A 21,424-nucleotide genomic window follows, 5' to 3' on the forward strand; every position below is an offset into this window, starting at 1 on the left:
AACGGGAATTCACGGGCACCCACAGAATCATAGAATAGTTGGGGTTGGAAGGGACCTCTGGAGAAGATCCAGTTCAAAGCCCTGTCAAGGCAGGGTCACCTGGAGCAGGTGACACAGGAACGCGTCTACACGGCTCGGGCAGGGCTGAGCAGGCGGAGGGGCGATCACAGCCTGGCAGGGCAGAGGCGAGGATCCAACGGGGCTGAGTTGAGGGTCAGGCAGGGCTGCGCTGAGGGCTCGGCGGGGCGGTCCCAGCCCGGCAGGGCTGAGGCGAGTCCCGGGGCCAGCTCTCGCCCCCTCAGCGACCCCAGCAGCGGGAATCGCCTCAGCGCGGTAGTGGCGGGAAGCGCGGCGCAGCCCCGCCCCGCCCCGCGCACGCGCGCGACGTGGAGGCCGGCGGGGCTCGGGTGAGGACCGGCGTTCGAAAAATGCCCGCGGCCTCCCATTGGCCGGCGGCCCCGCCCGGCCCCGCCCCCCGCCGCGCGCCGCGGCCCCGCCTCCCCCGCGCGGCCCCGCCCCTCGGCCGCCCCCCCGCTCCCGCCGCCGCCGCCGCCGCCGCCGCCATTGGAGGCGCCGCCGCTTTGTGTCCGCCGGGCCCGGTGAGTCCCGGCCCCGCCCGCCCCCGGCGCCCGCGCCGGGCGGGACACGGGGCCGCGCCCGGGAGGGCCGCGGGTGCTGCGCGCGAGGCGCGGGGGCGGCCTGGCGGCGCCGCCGGAGGGGCCCCGGAACTGCCCTCAGCGCGTCCCCCCCCCGCCCTCCCTGCCCTGACAGGCCTGGGGCAACGGGGGTGTCGTGACGGGGAGTCGCGACACGCTGCGCGGACACGGCGCGATGTCGCGGTGGGCTCGGCCCGGCACAGGCCCGAGGAGGCGGCCCCGGGCCTCGGGTGTCGCCGGGCTCGGCGGGGCCTGGCGGGGTGCGGGCCTGTGGCCCCTCACAAAGGAGCTGCGGGGCTCAAGCACGCCCCAAACGCGTCTCTCCCGTCCCGCCGACACAGGGCGAGCCCCGGGGAAGGTCAGCGGTGGAAGGGGCTGACAGGGCCGCGACACAATAATAATCGCCATTTATAAACTTAGGGAGCGCCTTGGCTCCCGCCGCGGCCTTCCCGCCTTTCGGCTGCTTGGCTGTGCGGTGGTTGGGGCTTTTTCCTGCACTAACTCACTTCCTCAGCGCCCGAGAAGTGCCACCGCTCGAGGGAAACCTCAGTCTGGCTCCGGTGTGGCTCCGCTTCCCGAAAGAGGTCCCTAATCCCCCTCGGCGCTGATAGCGATGGATACAGACCTACGTGTGAGGCTCCCGGGCACTTCCGAGTGCCTCCCTGCGCCCAGGTGCTCGCACCCTGCCCAAGGAGCGTTCATCACCCTCCTCCCCGGAGTGCACAGATTCTCCATAGAGAAGGCTGTTAAATTCCAGTCTGGAATGGGGCTGTTCTAGACAGGCTTCCATTCCTGTATCGTTATCCTTGCCGCTCTAGGCTGTGGGATGTTTTTGGGTAAAACATCGCAAATATTTAAGGAGACAAAGAGCAGCTGTAAACTGGGGTGGCTCTTGCCAGGCTCTTTCCTGCTCCACCTGAGGACAGCTCCAGACCACGAACACTGTTCAGAACAAATCCTTCCCGTGTGTATTTTAACTGTTTTCCCACCCCCCACTGTCTGCTAATCCCTGGGGAACTGCCCAGCCTTTGCTTCAGGAGAAGAAAAGTTGGATAATGTGGGATTGTGGGTGTGTTCGCTCCTTTATACAGTGTAGCAGAGACCGATAGTCTGGATAGTTTGCTTATAGCTGTGGTATTTCTCAGATACTCGGGTATTTCTCAGTTCTTAGCAGCACTTAGGAGCCCTACTGAATTATTTCTGGGTTAGTAAGTGTGTCACTTCCCAGTTCTTATCTAACTATTGAGTAAGTGTTGCACTCTGATTTCCCAGCACGTGACTTTTGTTTGCTTTGACCATAAATAGTATTTTTAGCATATTCAAGAAAGAGTTGGCCAGCAGTCTTTGGCAAGCAGCTGCCATTGAGGCGGGAAAGGTTCGGAAGTGCTTGTGTTTGTAAACAGTGTCCCTTCTCCATGAGAGCAGTGAGAGAGGGAGGTGAGTGCAGTTCAGGAGTGGAGATGTTTGATGGACTGGGCAGGAGAGCACAGACCTTCCTCAGGTGAGACTTCAAAAAATTGTTGGATAGAGTGGGCGATCCTTGGAAATCAGGAATGAGTAGAGGAAAAAAAAATACACATAATTCCTGTTGGGGGGAAGAACTTGGTATAAATACCTTGGGAAAAAGTGGCTTTTGGAGCTTCCCCCCGTTTACCTGTGTGTGCTTGCTAATTAATTATGCTCTCAATACATCATGCACATTCATCAGGCAGAAGCTCCTTGAATTGTTTTTGTCTTTGGAATATCTTTTCCTGTGTTTTTTTCCCTTTCAGCAAAAAGTGGCATGTAAATCTCTTGGCAGCATTTTGTTACAAGTGACCTGGGGTCATCTGAGGATTTAAACTTCTGTGAGAGAGAATAGAAGTTTTACATTGATGGACTATAATGGGAGGTGTGGGTAGTTTTCTTACAGACTGCAATGAAATAATGGTTTTTATCGTGTACAGTTTTGTCTGTAGAATAAAAAATGATGGCTGAATAAGTAGTAGTCGGGAGGAGGGTTTATACAGTGGTTTTAAATGTAATCTGTCTAGGCAAGGAGGAGATGACCTATAGAGGGTTCAAACCCTGGTATGTAACATTTGCAGCCTAAATTTTCGTTCAGGTGTCAGCAGTTTGTCAAAATTCATGAAGTTGGATCCTGACTTAAGATATTTTATCCAAGGCTATGAAAACTTTCAGCAGGGGATTTTCATGTTGGAGTTGTTTTAACTCTGTGACCTGACCTTGTTTTAAACTTAAAGCTGAGCCCTGTGCACTCTAATGGGGGCAATTTCATCCCTCAGTGGCTTGTGGCAGAGTGTGGAGAATTTGGATTAAAGGCCATTCTAGCCAAAAACTGTTCAAAACTGTTGTTCCTTAGAGCTTGTCACCATCATGATCCTGAGCATCAGTGCAGAGAGGGATTATTTTGAGACAGCCGTTCAGGCAGAAATTCTGCTTCATATTAATCCCTTGGCTGAGGTTTCTGTGAGTTTTAGGTATGGTGGTGGTGTAATTCAAGTTGCTCGCTGGCTGTGGCTGTCTGGGGACGTGAGGAAAAACTCCTGGGTGTAGGAATGCAAAATAATCCAGGCAACGGAAAGGATCTGTTCTTACTGTCTTCTGTGCAAGTCAGAGATTGATGGAGAGAAAATCTGAAACCTGTAGTGGTTTTCTATTGAGCTCATGTTCTTTGTGTGGAGAACAGTGGAGGTGAGGCATGGGTGGTTACTGCTGTTTTAATAAACATCTGTGGGGATTGAGCTGGCTTGGGATTGCTGGTGTTGGACCCTAACAGAGACAAGTGCTAAGCTCAGCCCTGGGTGGGAGCATCAGTTTCACTCTAGTATTGTGCCTCTTTTTTTTCCTTTTTTTTTTTTTTTTTTTCAGTGAAAGCAGCATCTGTGTGCGCAGAAGTCAGGGTTTAATTTTTGCTGTGCTCTGTAAAAATCAGGACAGGCAAGGTGTAAGCTGGGTTGCATTCATGGCGTTTGGAGTCAGAGGCTCAAATTCAATGCTGAATGAAAATGTTTTCAAATGAAAATATATCTTTAGGCTTAAAAAACCCTCCTTTGAGTCTCTGAGTGTAGGAATTCCTGCGGTTGGATGCTAGAAGTGTGAAGGATTTTTGCTGTTCTCCTCTGAATCCTGAGGTGCATGGGGTTTGTTGTTCCCCCTCTAACCCCATATAGGGAAGGAGTGGATGGAAATGGACACTGTAACACAGACAGGCCAAGGAATGTGCTGCCTGGCAAGCGGGGAGCTCTTGGATGTGTGTGCTGGACCACTATTCCTGGTTAATTGAAACAAGCTGCTTTGTGCAGCCTGCAGCAGCGTGGGGCTCAGGTAGCCTGGAACAGATCCCCGAGAGCCTTCACTGTAGGAGAGCTGCAAGTACAGCCCTTGGAGCTGGAAATTCCAGGGAGCCAGGACACATCTCGGGGAATGGTGGATCTAAGAATCGGGACAAAACTTGCTGGATGCAGCAGAGGTGATGGGAATGCCAGCTGCGCTCAGCCATACGCAAGTGGGTTGGCAAATAAGGATCAGAAGTTGGAACTAACTTTGTATTCTTTGTTCAATAACATATTTTATTAATCTGCAGGACTTCAGGCTGGTTTAAATGACTAAGTGCTCCTGGGCTGATCGTAGCCGAGACCACAGGCAGCTCCATGAGCTGGAAAAGCCAAAGGCAGAGTGCTGAACACCTCCGTGAGCAGGCAGTGACAGCACCAGCTGACAGACACATTTTGTAAAACACATTTGTATCCAAGTCGTTGCTGGATGATACAGTGTGACCGTATGGATAGTGAGGGTTTGATAAAGTATCTGCTGCCTGGGCTGGGTTTTTAGGGAAGAGCTTTGAGGATTTCAGGGGGACAAAGCCTTGAAAGAGCTGTGCAGCTTGCAATTTAGAAGGTGATGGGTCTTGCCATCTGCAAAAACATTAACATTTCCTGTGCTTTTTCCTTCAGTTTCCAAGTCATTTAAATGCTCTTGTGCATTATAGAGTAGTAAATAACTGTCAATATTCAATAGCATGGTTTTAAAACCCAGTTTTACTTTGCTTTTTAAGGCTTTCTGATAACAAACAGTTGTTCTTGCTTGCATCACTTGTTGGATTTGTATCCCTTGACACCCTGCCTTCAAACCTGCAAGTGCATAAAACCTTTTTTTAGCCCTTTTTGACCTCATTTCTAGGCCGGTGTCATGTACTTTGTACCCAGTCACATCTAAGTACATCAATCACCCGTACGTGTCGTGTGACAGTAAGGGGACACCCCACTGGCCCAGGATTGGATACACTTCCTTGTTTTTTCCATTGCATATTTGTTTTCAGCCTGCTCACCCTACCCTGAGTCCCTGTGAGTTGGAGTTTCTGCCAGCCTGACACTTGGATTGCCACATTCAAAGCCTAATTTATCCTGAAGCATTTTCCCTCAAAAGAGATTGAAGGCTGAGATAAGTTGAAAAATCTTACGGCCAGCAGAATTTTTTTTTTTAACATTCTTGTGTCTCTTGCATTAGTGGGGGGACTCCAAACTTCAGAAATATTAAAAATGTGTCTCACCTGAAGCCTTCCTTTATTTATTCCTAATGATGTGATAGTTCAGGAGGAAATTGCTGTAGGTGTTCAGAGTAGTTCCGGAAAAACTCCCTGTACCTTTGGATCTTCTGTTAGTAGCTACTCCCTGAGTTGGGAGACTGGACACATTCCTGCTCATCTAGAAATCCAGAAATTTAGGGGGGTTGTTGCTTATCAGCTCTTTGCTGGATTACCTGCTTTGGAATAAATAGTTCATGATAGTTTGAGAGCCTGTGAACCTGCAGATTTCCTGTAGAAAAAGGGGTGTAACTACGTGAGGAGTAACTTTCTGTACTTTGGTGAAGGTTAGCATCCTGGTGGTGTTTTCACTGCTGATGTGATTATATTTTTCTGACAGTTGATCAGATTTAAATGTTCATTAGAGTTACCCAACAACCGCCTTGAAAACTGCATCCTCAGCTGGTGGCCTATATCCCCTTTCAAGGCACAATGTTTGTCTGATGTTTGTGTAAATGCAGAATACAGTTGTTACTTTCATTTTTTTATTGAGTGATGCTTGTGATTGTAGCTGTGGTTCCCGTTTAAGTTGTCTTTTGAAATAGCGTGTCCAGGTAACGGTTGGTTTGGGTGACTTGATTTTTCCATTACACGGATCTGTTTTATTTGGAGAGGGGAATGAGGTTTTCTGCATTGTCGTTGCAAAACTTTCTGGTTTTGCTTTATCTTTTTGAGGAACTGAATTCAGGCCTGTTTGTGGTTCATATTTCGTACTCAGTGCAGAAAACCACTTTTGGTCCCCCCGTGGAAAGAAATGGGCTGAGCAGGCAGAGTCCCTGCGTGGATGCTCTCACAAGGTGGGGCTTCTGACTTCACCCCTGAAGACCATCAGTGCTTTGCAGTCAGGAGGAGATTATCCTCCTGCCCCTTTGATTCCCTGGGCATTTTGAGCAGGATATGATCCATGCCTGGGAATGCGGAGGGAATCAACAAGCCACTCTGAATTTCTGCTGGATACCAGCTTGTTTGCGTGTATTGTAGGCACAGAAGTGAAGAATTGTGCTGTGTTAAGTTGTACTCTTGAGAGCAAAAAGACATCAGTGGTTTATACACTGATCTAAACAAAGGGGTTTTCAGAACTTGGGAAATTTTAAGTCAAAGTTGGGAGTGCTGTTTTCATGCGTGTGTCTTGCAGGTCACACAGTTTAAAAATAAATAAACCCAGGACCATGTCAGCCACAGTGCGGCTTGTGTGTGTATTTAATCCCAGGGAATGCGTCTTTTGTAGCCCCCAACTGATTTCCCTGAGGGGGAATCCGTAATTGGTTATTTTAGGACTCACTTCAAAATTCTGGCATTTTCTTAAAGGGCTAAATACTGGATATTGAGCTGAAGCCTGGTGAAAATTTTCATTTTTTTTCCCTTTCACTTTCCACACTTGAGAAAGGAAGGTCCCTTAAAATAGGCCAATTTTTTTTTTTAAATGCTGTGCTATATTCTGTATATTCTAATTGGCAGGCAGTATATTTTCACATTCAGACATTTCACAAGAACATTCATCTCTTTTTATTTTGGTTTTGGCATGTGGTGCGTTTTGATTTTTCTGTTTTGCCTCAGAAGAAAACATCCAGTGCCGTAGGGCTTTGCTTTCCTTGGTGCTGAGGCAGGACCAGTTCCCTATGGGTTTTCAGAGTGACTGTTCAGTTCCTGTCAGAAGTGTCTCTGATTGATTAGGGATCCCCACTGCTGAGTAATGACAGGACTGTATTTTTGGGAGAGAATTGGTGTTGGTGTGGTACAGAGCATCCACCTGTGCAATGGGGAGTGCAGTACTGAAACTGGTGAAAGCCAGCTTGAAAACAGGGCTGGGACTGGTGCTGGGTCTCTGTTCAAGAGGAAAACACTCAGGCTGGGGAAATACCTATTGAAAGTGAAAGTTTATAGTAAGTGCCCACCTTCTGAGCAAAAGGAAACATCCAGAGTAGGTGAAAATGGGAGCATTTGGCTGTTTCTCTGTAAGAAAGGGAGGAGGGCAGGCTGGAGCTTGATCTTTGGATGGAATTGGGACAGGTCCAGCTGTGGTTTGCTGGAGGTGAGGCTTTGTTCTTGAGGTTTTTAAAGGGGATGCTGAGAGGGAGTGAATGAGCTAATGAATCCCAGGTTTGTGATGGAATTAGTGGAGCCCCGCTCCTTAGGAAAGGCCAGTGCAGGCAGATGGGCAGCAGGTAAGAAAGGCTGTAAAAGCTTAATAGTAGTAAGTGGTGAGACTTGATGAGGGTTAAACTAAGCTTAACCCATTTGTTATCCATGACAGTGCATGTGTTTGGAGCAGAGCTTTGTCAAGCTTATGTTTTCTGGTAGAAGGCATGGAGACTGCTCTTCTGATTGTCATTTTTTTGGTCAAAAGATTCCCTCATTTCTTTAAATTGCATGGGGTTTAGTTTGGGGGGGCATGGCTTGGCTTCCCAATGCTTTTATCTTCTGCCTAACAAATGTGATGGTGTCATTCCTTAGCTCCATGTGCCAGCTCCTGCTTTTACCCAAAGCCACTGAGTGACCAGTTCCCTCACTCAGGGCACAGTGCAATGGCTGCTTCTCATTAATGCTTGCCCTTAACTTAAAGAGCCTTTTTATCTTTCAGCCATGTTCTAATGGAGCGGGTTTGGCTTGCACCTTTCCCATTTCTGCTTCATCCATAGCTCTCCAGTTTGCATACATGTTTTAGCACCTTTGTTGAATGCAAGTGTTGCTTGTCAGTTGTGTTAGTCATGAGCTGTAAGTCATTTATCCTTTTCTTTTTAATCTTTAATTTGATGGACACGTGGATGTAGATGTTTTTGTTTTGTTAATTTTCACACCACATCTTTTCTGTACTTTAGGTTGACTCCTCACTGCACTGTGAAAACCATTAGGAAAAAGTCCTTGGGGTTAAAACCTAGGGCTCCACACTGTTACCTGCACTTGGGGCTAGAAATTAATATAAATGTCGACTGATCTGTCTGAAGCTGAACCCGTGCATCATAAGGCGCTTCCACTCTTAACGGGAGCTCAGCTGATCCACACGGACAAGTTAAGTGAGGTAGGGGCTGGCCCTTTCTCCAAGCTTGCCCTTGGATCAGTCCTTGACTTCCAGTCCTGCTGAAGGTTACTCAGCACTCTTTCTCCCCTGCTTCTAGGAAACTCAGTTGGGAGTCTAACAAACTCTGCTTCCCCTTCCCTGCTTTCCCTGAGATGATGTATCTGTCAAAATCCTCAAATGCTCATCTCATTTAAATTGAAATTATTTCTTTTATAACCATAAAATGTGGAACTATCCTCTCTTAGTAAGCTTTGAAGAAGCTGGTTTGAGGGCTACTGTCTTTTAACATCATGAAAAATCCAAACCAGAATATTTCTACCTATGCTGCTTTGATTTATTTTAATCCCGTTTCAAAACTTTCCAATTCCTCCCAGCATCTGTGCTGATTTTCATGTGCTTTCTGTAGAAAGTGGAAGACGACACGATGCCAATCCGTCGCTCGGTGAATGCTTCTTCCCGGGAAACTCCTCCCAAAAGCAAACCTGCCGAAGGGGAAGAGGTCAAAGCAGGTACAGTCATAGTTCTAGAGGGGATTAGTGTATATCCAAACATCGGCTGGGTCTGAAGCTCCTGGAAAACCCTACAGCCAGGATGAAAATATTGTTAATGTTTGGCTCCCTGTCACAGGGTTTTCCAGGATTTGTGTTTTGCAAACACTGTTTGCAGTCTGAACCCATTTGTTTTGTCTTTTATACCCTGTATCACTCCAGACATGAAAATATGGCCAAATATGGTCCCTTTTAAGTTTGCACATCCTTTAGGATGAAGAAATTATGACGTTTCAGTAGTGTCAGAAAGACGGTTTGAGATAAAAAGGTGTAGTTAATGAATGGAAAAACAAAGTATTCAATTTTTTTTCTCTATTCTTCTGAGCAAAAATGTTTTACCACGATGTGTCATGAAATCTAGTCTGATATTAACGTGCCCTGTCTTAGCAGCTTGGCCTCAGTGTCCCAGAATGTGTCATTTCACTACTACAGTCAACTGGTTTCACTGACTTTGTCCTCTGGTGTCACAATTTAAAAAACTACCTACAAAACTGACTCTTAATTCACTGCACATTTTAAATGCCTCTGTGGGAAAGCTATGGACAGGAATGTATCAGAAATGCTTAAGCTTCACACAGCAGTGTTGGTGGGCAGTTCTTTATCCAAAAAGTGTGGAATTTCAGTTTATATGCATCTCATCTAGTAGGCAGCCCAGTCTCTGTTCTCAGCTAAATATGCTTTTATGTATTTTTTATTTCCTTGGTAAGTTGATTTCTGACTGGATTTGATCCTTCTGATATACAAGCGCTCCTGCCAATGCACGTGCCACCTAAAGCTTTGCCAAGTCTGGAAAAATGTGATGGAATTGTAATTATCCTTCAGGTGATTTTGTATTTGAAAACAGCTGGGTCATAAGCAAAGCTCCTTCTTACAATCCCAGGCCTGTCTGCAGCAGCAGACAGGAGTTAAGAGGAGAATGCTGGTGGAACTCATTAATTGTGAAAATGTTGCATGATGTTGTTTGCAGTTATCCTGGCATTCGAGGGCTGATTGCACCTTTATTGAAGCTCTCTCAGTACTTTTCTTCACTTTTTACATTGCTTTTAAATAACACATTTAAATAAGTGAAAAGAAATTGGTGGAAAATAATTAGTGGGGTGTGATCTTAAGTTTGGCTTTTTTCCCCTCTGCCTTCCTAAAGAATAAAAGATGGTTTCGACAGTGATTTGATGCTTTTTCACATTTTCTAGATGCAGAAGTCACCTCTGAGGAATCTGCCTCTGTTGGGGAGGAACAGGAGACTGAAACCCTGCCTGCTGCATCCAATGAAGCAGAACAGCCAAAGGAACCTGAGAATGAAGGGAAGGAGGAAACAAAGTCCTCAGAAGAAACCAAAAAGGAGTAAGGCTTGCTTGGTGCTGAATTCAGGGATTTGGGTAGGATTCTGAAGGAAGTCAGATTCTACAGTGAGAAAAGGTAGTGGGAGAGATGGAGGAAGTGAGTGCCTTAAGGTGCTTCTCCTTAAGATACTTCTCAGGAAGAAGCTACTGATCACATGTAGCTGCTGTTCTCAAACATGTGAGGCTGAATATTGATACGAGATCTCTTTTTTACTAATAGAAACATCAGACTATTCCTTAAGTTATGCTAATTTAAATAATGTCAGATGTTCTGGGCTTTTTTGTTGTTGTTCTTGTACTGCTTGTTGGCTTGTTTTAGTGCCTCTTGTCTTACTACTGCTCTGTATTTTCCCTAAGCGAGAAGGATCAGTCTAAGGAGAAGGAGAAGGAGAAGAAGGTGAAGAAGACCATCCCTGCATGGGCCACACTCTCTGCCAGCCAGCTGGCTCGGGCACAGAAGCAGACTCAGATGGCAGCCACCTCCCGGCCCAAAATGGATGCGATTTTAACCGAGGCCATCAAGGTAAGCAGGACACAAATGTGTGGTTTTTATTCATCTGTCGCAAAGCAGAGCAATTTATGTCCTAATCCACACAATTTCAGCTTGCTGAGGTGCAAGTGGCTGATGTGTGCTAGCAGGAGGCTGAGTGTGTAAGGTGGGTGTGCTTGTGCCTGAAAGCCCATGGAGCTGACGTGTGAGTCCATGAGGATGACGAGGGGCCCTATAGCTGATTTCTTTGTTTAGAATTCGTTTCCCTCCCTAATTACATTATGGGGAACAGCTAGGATGGCATAACCTGGTTGATTGCTGTCATCATTTTGTTTGCTGTGCCTCCTAGCCACATTTAACTTCATTTACCTGGATTCATCCATCTATTTGATACATGTGCTTTTTTTTTTAGCCTTAACTTGCTCTAACTCAGGCCAGACGGAGGTACTGTTACCCTGCATTCCAAAGTGGTCTTGGTTTACTTTATCCCTCCTGATTGTAAGAGGAAATCTGTGCTGTTGTAGCTGTGCTGCTCCTCTCCCCTCAAGGCTTGGTTGCTCCCTTTAGAGGAGGCCTGGACTCCACCAGCCTTAATTGCAAGATGGCCTTTCCATCTATCTTCAAAAGATGAACTTCACCTTCCATTTTTTGCTAGTTTACTAATGTCAGTCCTCCATCTTATTAAAAAAAAAAAATTGGCAGCTTGTTCTGACTTAATGATTACTCTGTCTGACATTAAAATGTGTTAGGAGATCAGTTGTGCAGCATTAATTTACCCAAAGGTGACTGTATTTTAAGCCATTCCATGTGAGTGCTTCAGAGCAGGGGAGTAGTAGATATGTGCTTGCTGTGCTGCTTTTCTGTTGTCTGTGTTACTCTTCAGCTACTCAGGAGGGGAAAGTTAAGTATTTTATTAGTCATGTTTTATACTTGAGTCACAGTGGGGCAAAGGCCAGCCCTGGCGTCCTGTGGTGGCCTGTGTGCATCAGTCCAGTCTCTGTTCTCCCAGCCCCACTCAGGGTAATTCCAGTGCAGTGGTTTCTAATGTTTTGTTTCTGTTTCAGGCCTGCTTTCAGAAGAGCGGTGCCTCAGTCGTTGCGATACGGAAATACATCATCCACAAATACCCTTCCCTGGAGCTGGAGAGGAGGGGATACCTGCTGAAGCAAGCCCTGAAAAGGGAGCTGGAGAGGGGAATCATCAGGCAGGTAAGAGCTGCTTTGTGGAGCAGCACTGGAGACAGCATTGCTGAAGAGGGACTGTTTACAAGGGCCTGGAGTGACAAGACAAGGGGGAATGGCTTCAGAGTGCCAGAGAACAGGGTTAGACGGGATACTGGAAAACAATCCTTCCCTGGGAGGGTGGGGAGGCCCTGGCACAGGGTGCCCAGGGATGCTGTGGCTACCGCTGGATCCCTGGAAGTGTCCAAGGCCAGGCTGGATGGGGCTTGCAGCAACCTGGGATAGTGGAAGGTGTCCCTGCACATGGCAGGGGGTAGAACTGTGTGATCTTTGAGATCCCTTCCAGCCAAAACCATTCCATGATTCTGGGAACTGCACAGGAATTTCTTAACTCCATTAGCAGGTCTGTGGAATGAACATGTTCTCCCTTGTGGAGGTTTATCAACCTCTGTCTCTGCTGTGTTGGACACTGGCAGGATTTCAGCACTGTTGTGTCAGTCACATACTTTGCACGGTTGGTTTTTGTGCAATTCATGGCAGTTTCTGGGTGTTGTGTCACACAGCATTGCAGCAGCATGTGAACCCAGCAGTGTGGGTTTTAACACTGTAATTTATGCCTGTGTTATCTGTCAGGACCTCCTGGTCAGGACAGCAGAGTATGTCCTAATGTCTGGCTGCAGTTTCTGATCTTACTGAAGTTTCAGTGGGTTCAAATCAGGCCTCTGCCATAAGAACCCACTGCAGGGTGACAGTGCATTCAAAATCTGCATCATGATGTCTGTAAGTCTCTCTCAGGTTGTTAGTGTTCTGAGTTACGCTGTTAAGGACTGAAATGGACTTTCTCTTGAACCAGGTGAAAGGAAAGGGAGCTTCTGGGAGCTTTGTGGTGGTGTCTAATGCAGGAAAAACTGTTCCAAAAGCCAGAGACAGAAAGGTAAGATGGATCATTTTAAACAACACTCAGAAATTTATTGCTCTGAAGCACATGTACCTTACCCAATATTCTCAATGCAGTGTTCTCCTCCTTGCTGTGCTTTTACTCCCCAAGTACAGCAATTAAAACACCCATTCCACTGGCATCAGAATCAGAAAGCTACTATGAGGAACTAAATGCAAGTCGAATGATCAAAATCTCAGTCTTAAAATGTTTACATTAACCCCTTAGGCTTTGGTTCAGAGGCAGAAAACGAAATAACAATGAAACTCTTTGTCTGTCTTTACCTGGTAGAGAGAGGTGCCTTTCAGGTGCTGGAAGAGAGTTTTATGCTACTCCTGCATGTGTTTTATCCATTGTGTGGATAAAGGGAAGACTCCAGTCTTTAGGACTGAGAGGAATGTTTTCCCATCAGCTGTGAGAACAGCGGGAGAAAGAGGAAAATATCCTAAGGCTTCTGGAAGAAAGCTGCTGATGCTGGGTGTTGTTGGGGAGTAATGTGAAGGGGATGGTTTTTTGAGCTTCACAGTTAGTTGCGTTCCAGCACTGCTGATCTCCACTCCATGCTGTGCTGAGTGTGTGAAACACATTCCTAACGCTGCAGTTACAAAATGTTTGGCTGGAATTGCCAACCCCCTGGGATTAGACAGGTGAAGTTAGACAGGTAACACTTTGCTGCTCATCTCTCGCCTCCTGGGGAGACCAGAAGCCCTAAAACTGAAGGAAATGTTCACACACTTGCTGTAGGGCCCTGGAGGAAACTAACTGCAATGGAACTTTCTAAACAGAGCTCACTGGCTCCACGAGGAGCGTGAGCAAGGCACCTGATACCTGCTGACACATCACCTCTCTGCAGCGTATGGGTGTCTTTGTTCCCAGTTACTTTCTCTGCGCTGCAGCAAAACAAAGGTTTTGGATGAATTCAGCTGGCAGGGGAGCAGCTCCCTCACCCATTGCACTGTTTGCAGAGCTGCTGTTCAGAATCAAATCACTGAACTTCAGCGCATTTTCTGTATAAAGAACAGATCATTTTTCCCTGATTATCCCCTCTCATAGCAACAAAAGGGGTGGAAGAAAACTCAGAATGGAACGTTGGCTTCAATCAAGATTTTATTGCGTTATTTCAAAAAAAAAAAAAAAAAAAAAAGGACTCCTGTTTAGCTGTTTGTTTTGGGGAAGATTTGATTTGTGTAAACAAGTTCTGTCTTTGATGAGCTTTAAGTTTCGTGTCAGCATGTATCATCATCTTCACAGAAAGGGTTGTAAAGCATTGGCACAGGGGATCCAGGCAGTCACCATCCCTGGAAGTCTTCAAAAAACCTATGGATGTGGCACCTGGGGGGCAAGGTCTGGTGGTGAATATGTCAGTGCTGAGTTAATGTTTGGACTCGATCTCGGAAAGCTTTTCCAGGCCGAATAATTCTGTGATTCTATGATTTTTCTCCTGTCTTATTGAAGGGTGGCAGAGAAAAACATCTATAGCAAGGGGAAGGAAATAATTAAAATTACAGATGTTTTTAGATACTCAGCAATTTGTATTTGTAAAGTTTTCCTAAAACTCCTGTGAAAATTCAGCCAGATTTGCTGGATTTCACCTAAGCTGCAAAACTTTTCAAGTTGCTAAAGAGCTGCCTTACAGCACCTGAGTTGCCAGCTCTGCAGCCAATGTCAGGAGCACTTCTCCCCACATTTGCATTGCTGGTTCAGAAACCCAGAGTTTTAGGCCCTGCTGATGCATAAAAGTCTGTGTGTTTCAGAAAAGCACTTCGGCTCCGAGCACAGAGCAGCAGGTGAAGCTGGAGGACGTCTTGCCGCTGGCCTTCACCCGCCTGTGCGAGCCCAAGGAGGCTTCTTACAGCCTGATCAAAAAATACGTGTCTCAGTATTACCCCAAACTCAAAGTAGATATAAGGTAAGTGCTGGAGTTGCTTTAGCAAGCAGAGGATTGGGGAAACTTGGCCTTCCTCTGGCTCGGTCTCACTTCACGATGACTCAGTCTGGGATTTAAGCAGTCAGGTGCTGCTCCGAGTTGCAGGGCCTGTGGGAAAGCTTCAGGAAAAGCTATGCCTTTTCCTGCATCCCTCCACATCCCATCTTTGTTCCTGACACCACCAGCAGCACTGCTCTGCACACCTTAACCACACCCACATCCCTTTACTGCCTGGATGTGAAGGCCTCTCCTCAGGGTCTCATCCTCCTTGGATCTGGATGCTTTAGCCGGCACACACGTACAGTAATCTTTAAGCTGACCTGTACGGAGCGAGTTGAGGCTTGGGAAGGAAACTAGGAAACCCTGTGTGTCACCTCTAACAGGGTTTTATCAGCCCCTTGTTTGTCTGTGAGCTGACTGAGTGCCCACCACATCCAAATGTGCTGCTCAAGGTGAGTGGATCCTTGCCAGGGCTGCGTGCCCGGAGCTGCTGGCGGTGCCGTGACACCGAGCACGCGCTGCCAGCAGCTCCCAGCGCCGTGTTCTGTAACGAGCCTTGCTGACAGGTCTCCATTTAGTGTCTGCATGTAGGCAGACACGCTAAGTGCTGCTCTGCTCACACGCTGCAAAGCACTGTTTCTCTGTTTGTGTTTGGAGCTGTCAGTGTGTGTCAGTAAAGCTTTCTTCTCCTGTGTTTCAGACCCCAGCTGCTGAAGAATGCCCTGCAGAGAGCTGTAGAGAAGGGCCAGTTAGAGCAGATCACAGGGAAGGGAGCATCTGGGACATTCCAGGTCAGAGAATGAGTTCATCTTTGTCGACCACAAGCCTTGGATGTCAGTTACTGCGCCCTCTCCCCTGGTTTCACTGGGTAGCCATTTCTTCAGCAGCCTGGCATGCTCAGCACTTGCCCAGCTATGAAGCAGTAGGACTCTTGGTCTCCGTTTCAGGAGCAGCCCCCTGTTCCCTTGCTGAGCGTGCTGCACGCACTGCTCAGCTCTGACTCACCAGCACAGTAGGGAGCTGGTGGGGCAAGCTTTCCTTTCCATCTCTAACTGGAAGTGCAGCAGGTACCCCAGATGCCTGCAGTGTCTTTTACTCATGTGTGTGCCACAGAAGTTGCTTGGGTACATTTGGTCCGTGGGATGGAGAAAGATGTGATTTATTTTGCTTCCTTTCCTCCCCTGAGCAATGGGCCCTTAGACTGGCACATCCTTGCAGTGTATTTGGGGGCTGGGGTGAGGTGTTGCTGATAAAGCCCCCCAGGCCAGCTGACTGACTACAGCTGGGAGAGCAGCGTTCCCTGTGCAGTGTTTTAATATTAAACGTATCTGTGCTAATGCAGGAGCGCCGACCCACCTGGTGCAGAGGAGCTTGTCCTGACCTGGTTTGGGAGAATTTTGTCTTGATGCTTTTCTCTTCCTCCTTGGAAAATAGCTGAAGAAATCAGGGGAGAAGCCCCTGCTGGGTGGGACTCTGATGGAAGATGCAATCCTGTCTGCTATTGCGGCCATGAACGAACCGAAGACCTGCTCCACCACAGCATTGAAGAAGTATATCCTGGAAAATTACCCAGGGACCAACTCCAACTTCCAGGGTAAAGTACTGATCCATGTAAGGCTTCTATTCTGCATGCTGAGAGAGTCCTGCAGCTGCAGATGTGCCTGTGCAGCACCTTTAAACTGCTCTGTTGAGCTTGCAGGGAGCTGCAGCTGCTCAGCTCTTTGTGCTGCAGAGATGCTCTGTGGTTTTCATTCCCATCAGTCCCTTTCAAGCCGGACAAAGGCCAGTTCCTGAGACAGAATGCACAATTCTCTTGTATATAGCCAGGAAGGGGGAATAGTATTCAAGTACTTTATTGTTCTTAAATCACCAAGTTGATTTCATCTGTCTCTGCTTTGAAAGGGACAGCGTGGCATCAATGCAGTTCCTAATTGCTTTTCATTTCAAGAACTTGCCTAGTTTAACTTTTTAAAAAAATTCATGAGCACCCCTCTTACTAAATTTGTTTGAGGCCCTACTTTGGATCTGATTTTTAAAAGGTCAAGCAAATAAGGAGAAAAGCCAGTCGTGTTTTATTTGGAAAGGAGATTTGGCATGTCTTTGTTCCCAGGAGAGACACTAATGTCTGGTTTGACTTTTGCATGAGCAGAGACTTGCAAGCAGATCTTCTGATGGCTTATTTGGGTTATTTGGGCTGAGCCCCGATGCAGTTGGTTGGTGCTGGAGGTCAGTTGAGAGCGGCTGAGCTCACAGCGGTCTCTGCTCAAACCTGAACGTAGATCAGTTTGTTCCTATGGTGTCACTGAGCTGGTGCCATTCCTCGGGAGCAGAGAGGAGGTTGCTGATCCCACAGTCTTTGCCTGGAGCTGAAGCACAGCATCAGCACAGCTGTTTGGTGCAGGGTTACTGACACAGCACAGGTCCCAGGGCTCAAGAAGCTGCCTGAGGCCTTCTGCCAATTAGGAATTGAAGTTGAGTGTGACTTCCTAATCTTGGGGCAGGGAAAAGAGTTTCCAGGCTTCCTAAGCCCTCGCATGGTTTATTTTCAGACCATTGGAAATGTCCCTGGTCCTTAGGGCCTGCGTTGAGCCAGCCTCCAGTGCTCGTCACTCCTGCAAGGCCGATAAGGAATCTCAGCTTGCAATCTGTTGTTTTCTTTCTCCTTCTGTTACATAAAAGGAATTTTGATGATCTCTGCTTTGCTCTGAGAGCAACCGGAGGACGATCTGGTGTGATGTGAAAAGCAGGCGGGTACACGCTGCAGAGCCAGAGCTCTGCTCTCCCCCCCAGTTTATGCCTCATCTCGGAACTGGACTGTACTGGAGTCAAATCATTTACGTGCTGCTACTGATCTTTGGCACCCAGAGCAAAAGCAGCCTTGTGGTTATACAAACTTTGGAATGTGCTTGAGAGCAAACCTTGTTTTTCCCTGGGAGCTCAATATGTAAATGGACCCTCTAATTCGAGCTGAAAATGGTTCTGAACTGACTAAACACCCCCAGCCCTTTGCCAGAGACAAAGATCCCCTGTACTTGCACAGTCTGAGTTACAATTCTTACACAGTGCACAATGGAATGGCTGGAATAAAAGTCTGGAATAAAAGAATGGAATAAAAAGTTCATTTGTTGTATTTCTAGACCAAATATTTTACCCTCTAAAACAAAAAACAAGAAAACCACAGTGTGGGGAAGGATGCAGCACATACAACATTTAGAACTTGAGATCAAAAGCAGGGTAAAAGGCTTGTTTTAAAACATACTTTGGAGGACAGTCGGAGACCTGGGTTAAATTTGGACAGAAGTAGTTACACAGTGCTGTCGAATGATTTATGAAGGAGCATCCCATGATCATGACATCAGAAACATGCACTGTTCTTGACTCCTGCCTTTGGAGAATTTAAAGCCACTCTTGCCAAGAGCTGAGGAACAATATCTTGTATCTTGGTCGAACATTGACTGAGAGGATTTCCCTTCCTGACTCCAGCTTTGATTTCAGAGGGCACAGCAGAGAGCAGTAAGATCAGACAAGAGGATAAAGATAGTAACTCAACCTTTCTCTGATTTCTTTTCTATTTCACAGTGCATCTACTGAAGAGAACCCTGCAGAAATGTGAGAAGAATGGCTGGATGGAGCAAATTTCTGGGAAGGGCTTCAGTGGAACCTTCCAGCTTTGCTTCCCTTATTATCCCAGGTAAAGAGCTTGGCTGTAAAATGATGTTCAGGAGTTTTGCACAGCTCAGGTAGCAGAGCTGACGTTCATGAGCCAACCTCCTATTTACAGGGAGGTTGTTGAGGGTTTAATCACTGGTGAGCTGCCACATCGTCACCCATGCTCTGGATAATGGCATTACTTGGGTGAACAGAAAGCTGACTTCATTGGCAAGGGAAGCTTTTAAGGGCAGTAGAAATACTGGACTCACTATTCTCAGGTTGTGCTGGTTTTGTTGCAGGCTGGGCTATTTGAGTGTTCCTGTGCTAAAACCAATTCACCTGAGCAGGGAGTGGGGTGGGTTCTCCATGCCAGGATGCTCGTAAGGAACAGGACCCAGCTGTTCCTTCCTTAAGGGAGGAGAGGTGGGAGGAGGGAGGATGACCTAGATTAGCTACTCTGAGTCTGAACCAGCCTTTCTTCTCCTGCTGTGAGCTGATACTGTGCTGGGCCATGTGGAGCCCAGGGATGGGGCCTTGGTGTCCCAGGAAGAGCCAAATGGCAGCACCGTCATTGAAGTGCCTGCTCCCCAGCTCCCTTTATTGCACACATGAGTCCTCACAGCTTCAGCCACACTCAGCTGCTGCAGTCTGATCCTGCCCCTTTGTTGTTTCTCTCCCTGGGTTTGCAGGGAAGGAGCAACAATGGATGGAAATGGAGAAGGGACAGCTTAGGGCTGGTGCATTCCTAGGCTGTCGTGTGTCTGCCATTGCAGAGACTAAATAACCTTGGTTTGGGATAGCAGCAATCACAGAATTCCTGAGGGCATTTCTGGATTAGGTTAAAGCTGTAACCTTAGTGGGAAGCTGCAGTGCCAGGGGAGAGCCAGGGTTACCCCTGGGCTTGCCTACCGTGGAGTCATATCCTTAGAAGCAAATCACACTCTGACCAGACCCCTCTTGTAGCCCAGATGTGCTCTACCCAGAGAAGCAGCAGGATGAGGATTCTGAGGAATCTGATGAGGAAGAAGAGGAGGAATCTGAGGAGGAAGAAGAATCTGAAGAGGAAGAGTCTGAGGAGGAAGAGCCACCACCAAAGAAGAGGTATGGCAGAGAGATGAGTGGGCTCCTTTGGATGAAATAAGTGTCTGTCACAGCTGTAGAGTGCTCAGGTGCGGTCACCTGTCCACAAGGCTGTTGCTCACAGGTGCTGGCAGAAGTTTCTAATTATTCCTTCCTCCAGAGATGCTGACCTCCCCCAAATTCCACAATTTGAAGCCTTCCTCTTTTCTCCTCCAGATGAGAGAGAGCCTGTGTTTATTCTTTGTGTTGCCTTTAGTCTCCTGCTTTAGAAAGTGTGATGTTTCATGGGGAACTTTTTGTATTTGTTTCCTTAAAAAAAAATCTTCCCTGCAGTAATTATTTGCAGCTCTGTAGCCAGATACGAGACCTGCCTCACTCAGAATGTGGACTTAATATGTGTAGGAGCTTGGGTGGGTTGGACGGTCGGGACGGATGGAGACGAGAGATCTCTGAAGTCCCTGTTTCATCTTCCCCAACAAATATGAGTGTTGTTTATTAAGTAATAAAATCCCATTTAGAGAGGAGAGATAGTGCTTAGGGCTCTTAATTGTTCTGACAGCTAACTGATTCACTGTCATTATTTACATGTTTATTTGCCTAACAAAGGGGTTGGAAGCCTCACTGGCAGCTCTGTGGGGATGGGAAGTGCTCAGTGCAGAGCTACCAGCGAAGCTCTTGCTTTTTGGGATTTAGCTCATGGAATGTGCTGGCAAAGGACAGGGATGCCAAGATGTGCTTCATTTATGCAAATTGCTGACAGCAGCTCTGCTCTGGGTACCATTTGTGCCTCCACTGAGCTCCTGTGCTGTCTCTTCCTGACAGGATGCAGAAGAGACCACCCCCCAAATCCCGGAGCAGGGCCCCTCCGATGAAGCGAAGAGAGTCCAAACCCAAGCCAAGGAAAACCCCTGCTGCCCGCCGGGGCAAAGCAAAGCCCCCTCCCAAGGTCAAAACCCCTGCTAAGAAAGCCAAACCAGCAGCTCCAGCCATCAAGAAAGCTTCCAGTGGCAGCTCTTCCAAGAAACCAGCAGCCAGCGGGAGGAAGGAAGTGAAACCCTCGGCCAAGGGCAAATCCACCATGAGGAAATCTCTCCGGGCAAAAAAGTAAAATGTTTCCAGTGTCAGGGAATCCCATGGTCAAATCCACAATCTTGTTTTATAAGTCAACGTGCATTTGTATTTTAGTTCTGATGCTTAAACACTTCTTTAATTTTTTTAAATTTTTTTTTCTTGAATGATGGGGAAAAGCTGAAAACTAAATCAAACCAACCCGAGCATTCGTTAGATCTCAATGCTGTGCCTCGTGCCTGCCCCTCCCCTGGAACGAGTCATCTTTACTTTCTGCAATAATTTTAGGACTTTTCTAGGACGTCTCTAATCTGTACATTTATGGTGTTCCACGTGGGTTTTGGGGGGGAGGGTTGGCTTTTAAAACAATTCTTCAAAGAAGATCTTTATATCTTTAGACAGCAGGAACAGGATGATCAGGGGAATGTGATTCTTTAAAGAGAAGGTGCCGTGGCAGAGGAGTCCTCCCTAGATCCCTGCATGCCGCCGAGGTCCTTGGCGCTTCCGTGAGGGAGCCGTGTACATACAGCACTTGCACTGAGCCCCGAGATGCTGCTTTCCTCAGAGCCACAGGCCCAGGGGTGGCTGGTGAGTCAGATCCTCGGCGTCTCCTGAGGGTCTGGTGCCAGAGGGGCTCCAAAAGGGGCAGCTCTCGGTTAGGTGGGTGATTTGAATTAGTGTTTCCACACCACATCTGTACCTTAAAACCAAAATATATCAAAGTCTTCTTGAATCCAACTTTCAAATGTTTTTAAGAGATGAAAAGCCTGAGTTTGTTACCTCTTGTTTACCCTTTTTTAAAGAGAAGTTGGAGAGCTATACAATTGCTAATGTAGAGATGTTGATAAGTGAAGAACATGCGGTTTGCTAAAATAAAATGAAACTAGATTCCAGGCCTGTCTTCTGTGTCCATTCTCTCCTCACCACAGCTTCTCCTCCTGG

At 47.3% G+C, this 21,424-nt stretch overlaps 1 protein-coding gene across 3 annotated transcripts; it reads left to right on the top strand.

Moving 5' to 3' along the window:
- Positions 1-518: 518 nt before the first annotated feature.
- On the top strand, positions 519-21,375 carry HP1BP3 (heterochromatin protein 1 binding protein 3). 3 transcript variants are annotated; one of them, XM_032131460.1, is made up of 13 exons: positions 519-599; positions 8,061-8,260; positions 8,667-8,769; positions 9,999-10,149; positions 10,506-10,671; positions 11,703-11,846; positions 12,673-12,753; positions 14,511-14,665; positions 15,384-15,474; positions 16,118-16,277; positions 18,263-18,374; positions 19,298-19,435; positions 20,237-21,375. In XM_032131460.1, exons 2-13 carry the CDS (start codon positions 8,165-8,167, stop codon positions 20,520-20,522), a joined length of 1,683 nt encoding a protein of 560 aa, XP_031987351.1. In that variant the 5' UTR covers positions 519-599; positions 8,061-8,164; the 3' UTR covers positions 20,523-21,375. The 3 variants fall into 3 exon arrangements, with proteins under 3 accessions (XP_031987351.1, XP_031987352.1, XP_031987353.1); XM_032131461.1 differs by having other exon boundaries at positions 8,061-8,251; XM_032131462.1 differs by lacking the exon at positions 8,061-8,260 and having other exon boundaries at positions 536-599.
- The last annotated feature ends 49 nt before the right edge of the window (positions 21,376-21,424 follow it).

Source organism: Corvus moneduloides, chromosome 22, assembly GCF_009650955.1.
Source record: "Corvus moneduloides isolate bCorMon1 chromosome 22, bCorMon1.pri, whole genome shotgun sequence".
Classification (NCBI taxonomy): Eukaryota; Metazoa; Chordata; class Aves; order Passeriformes; family Corvidae; genus Corvus; species Corvus moneduloides.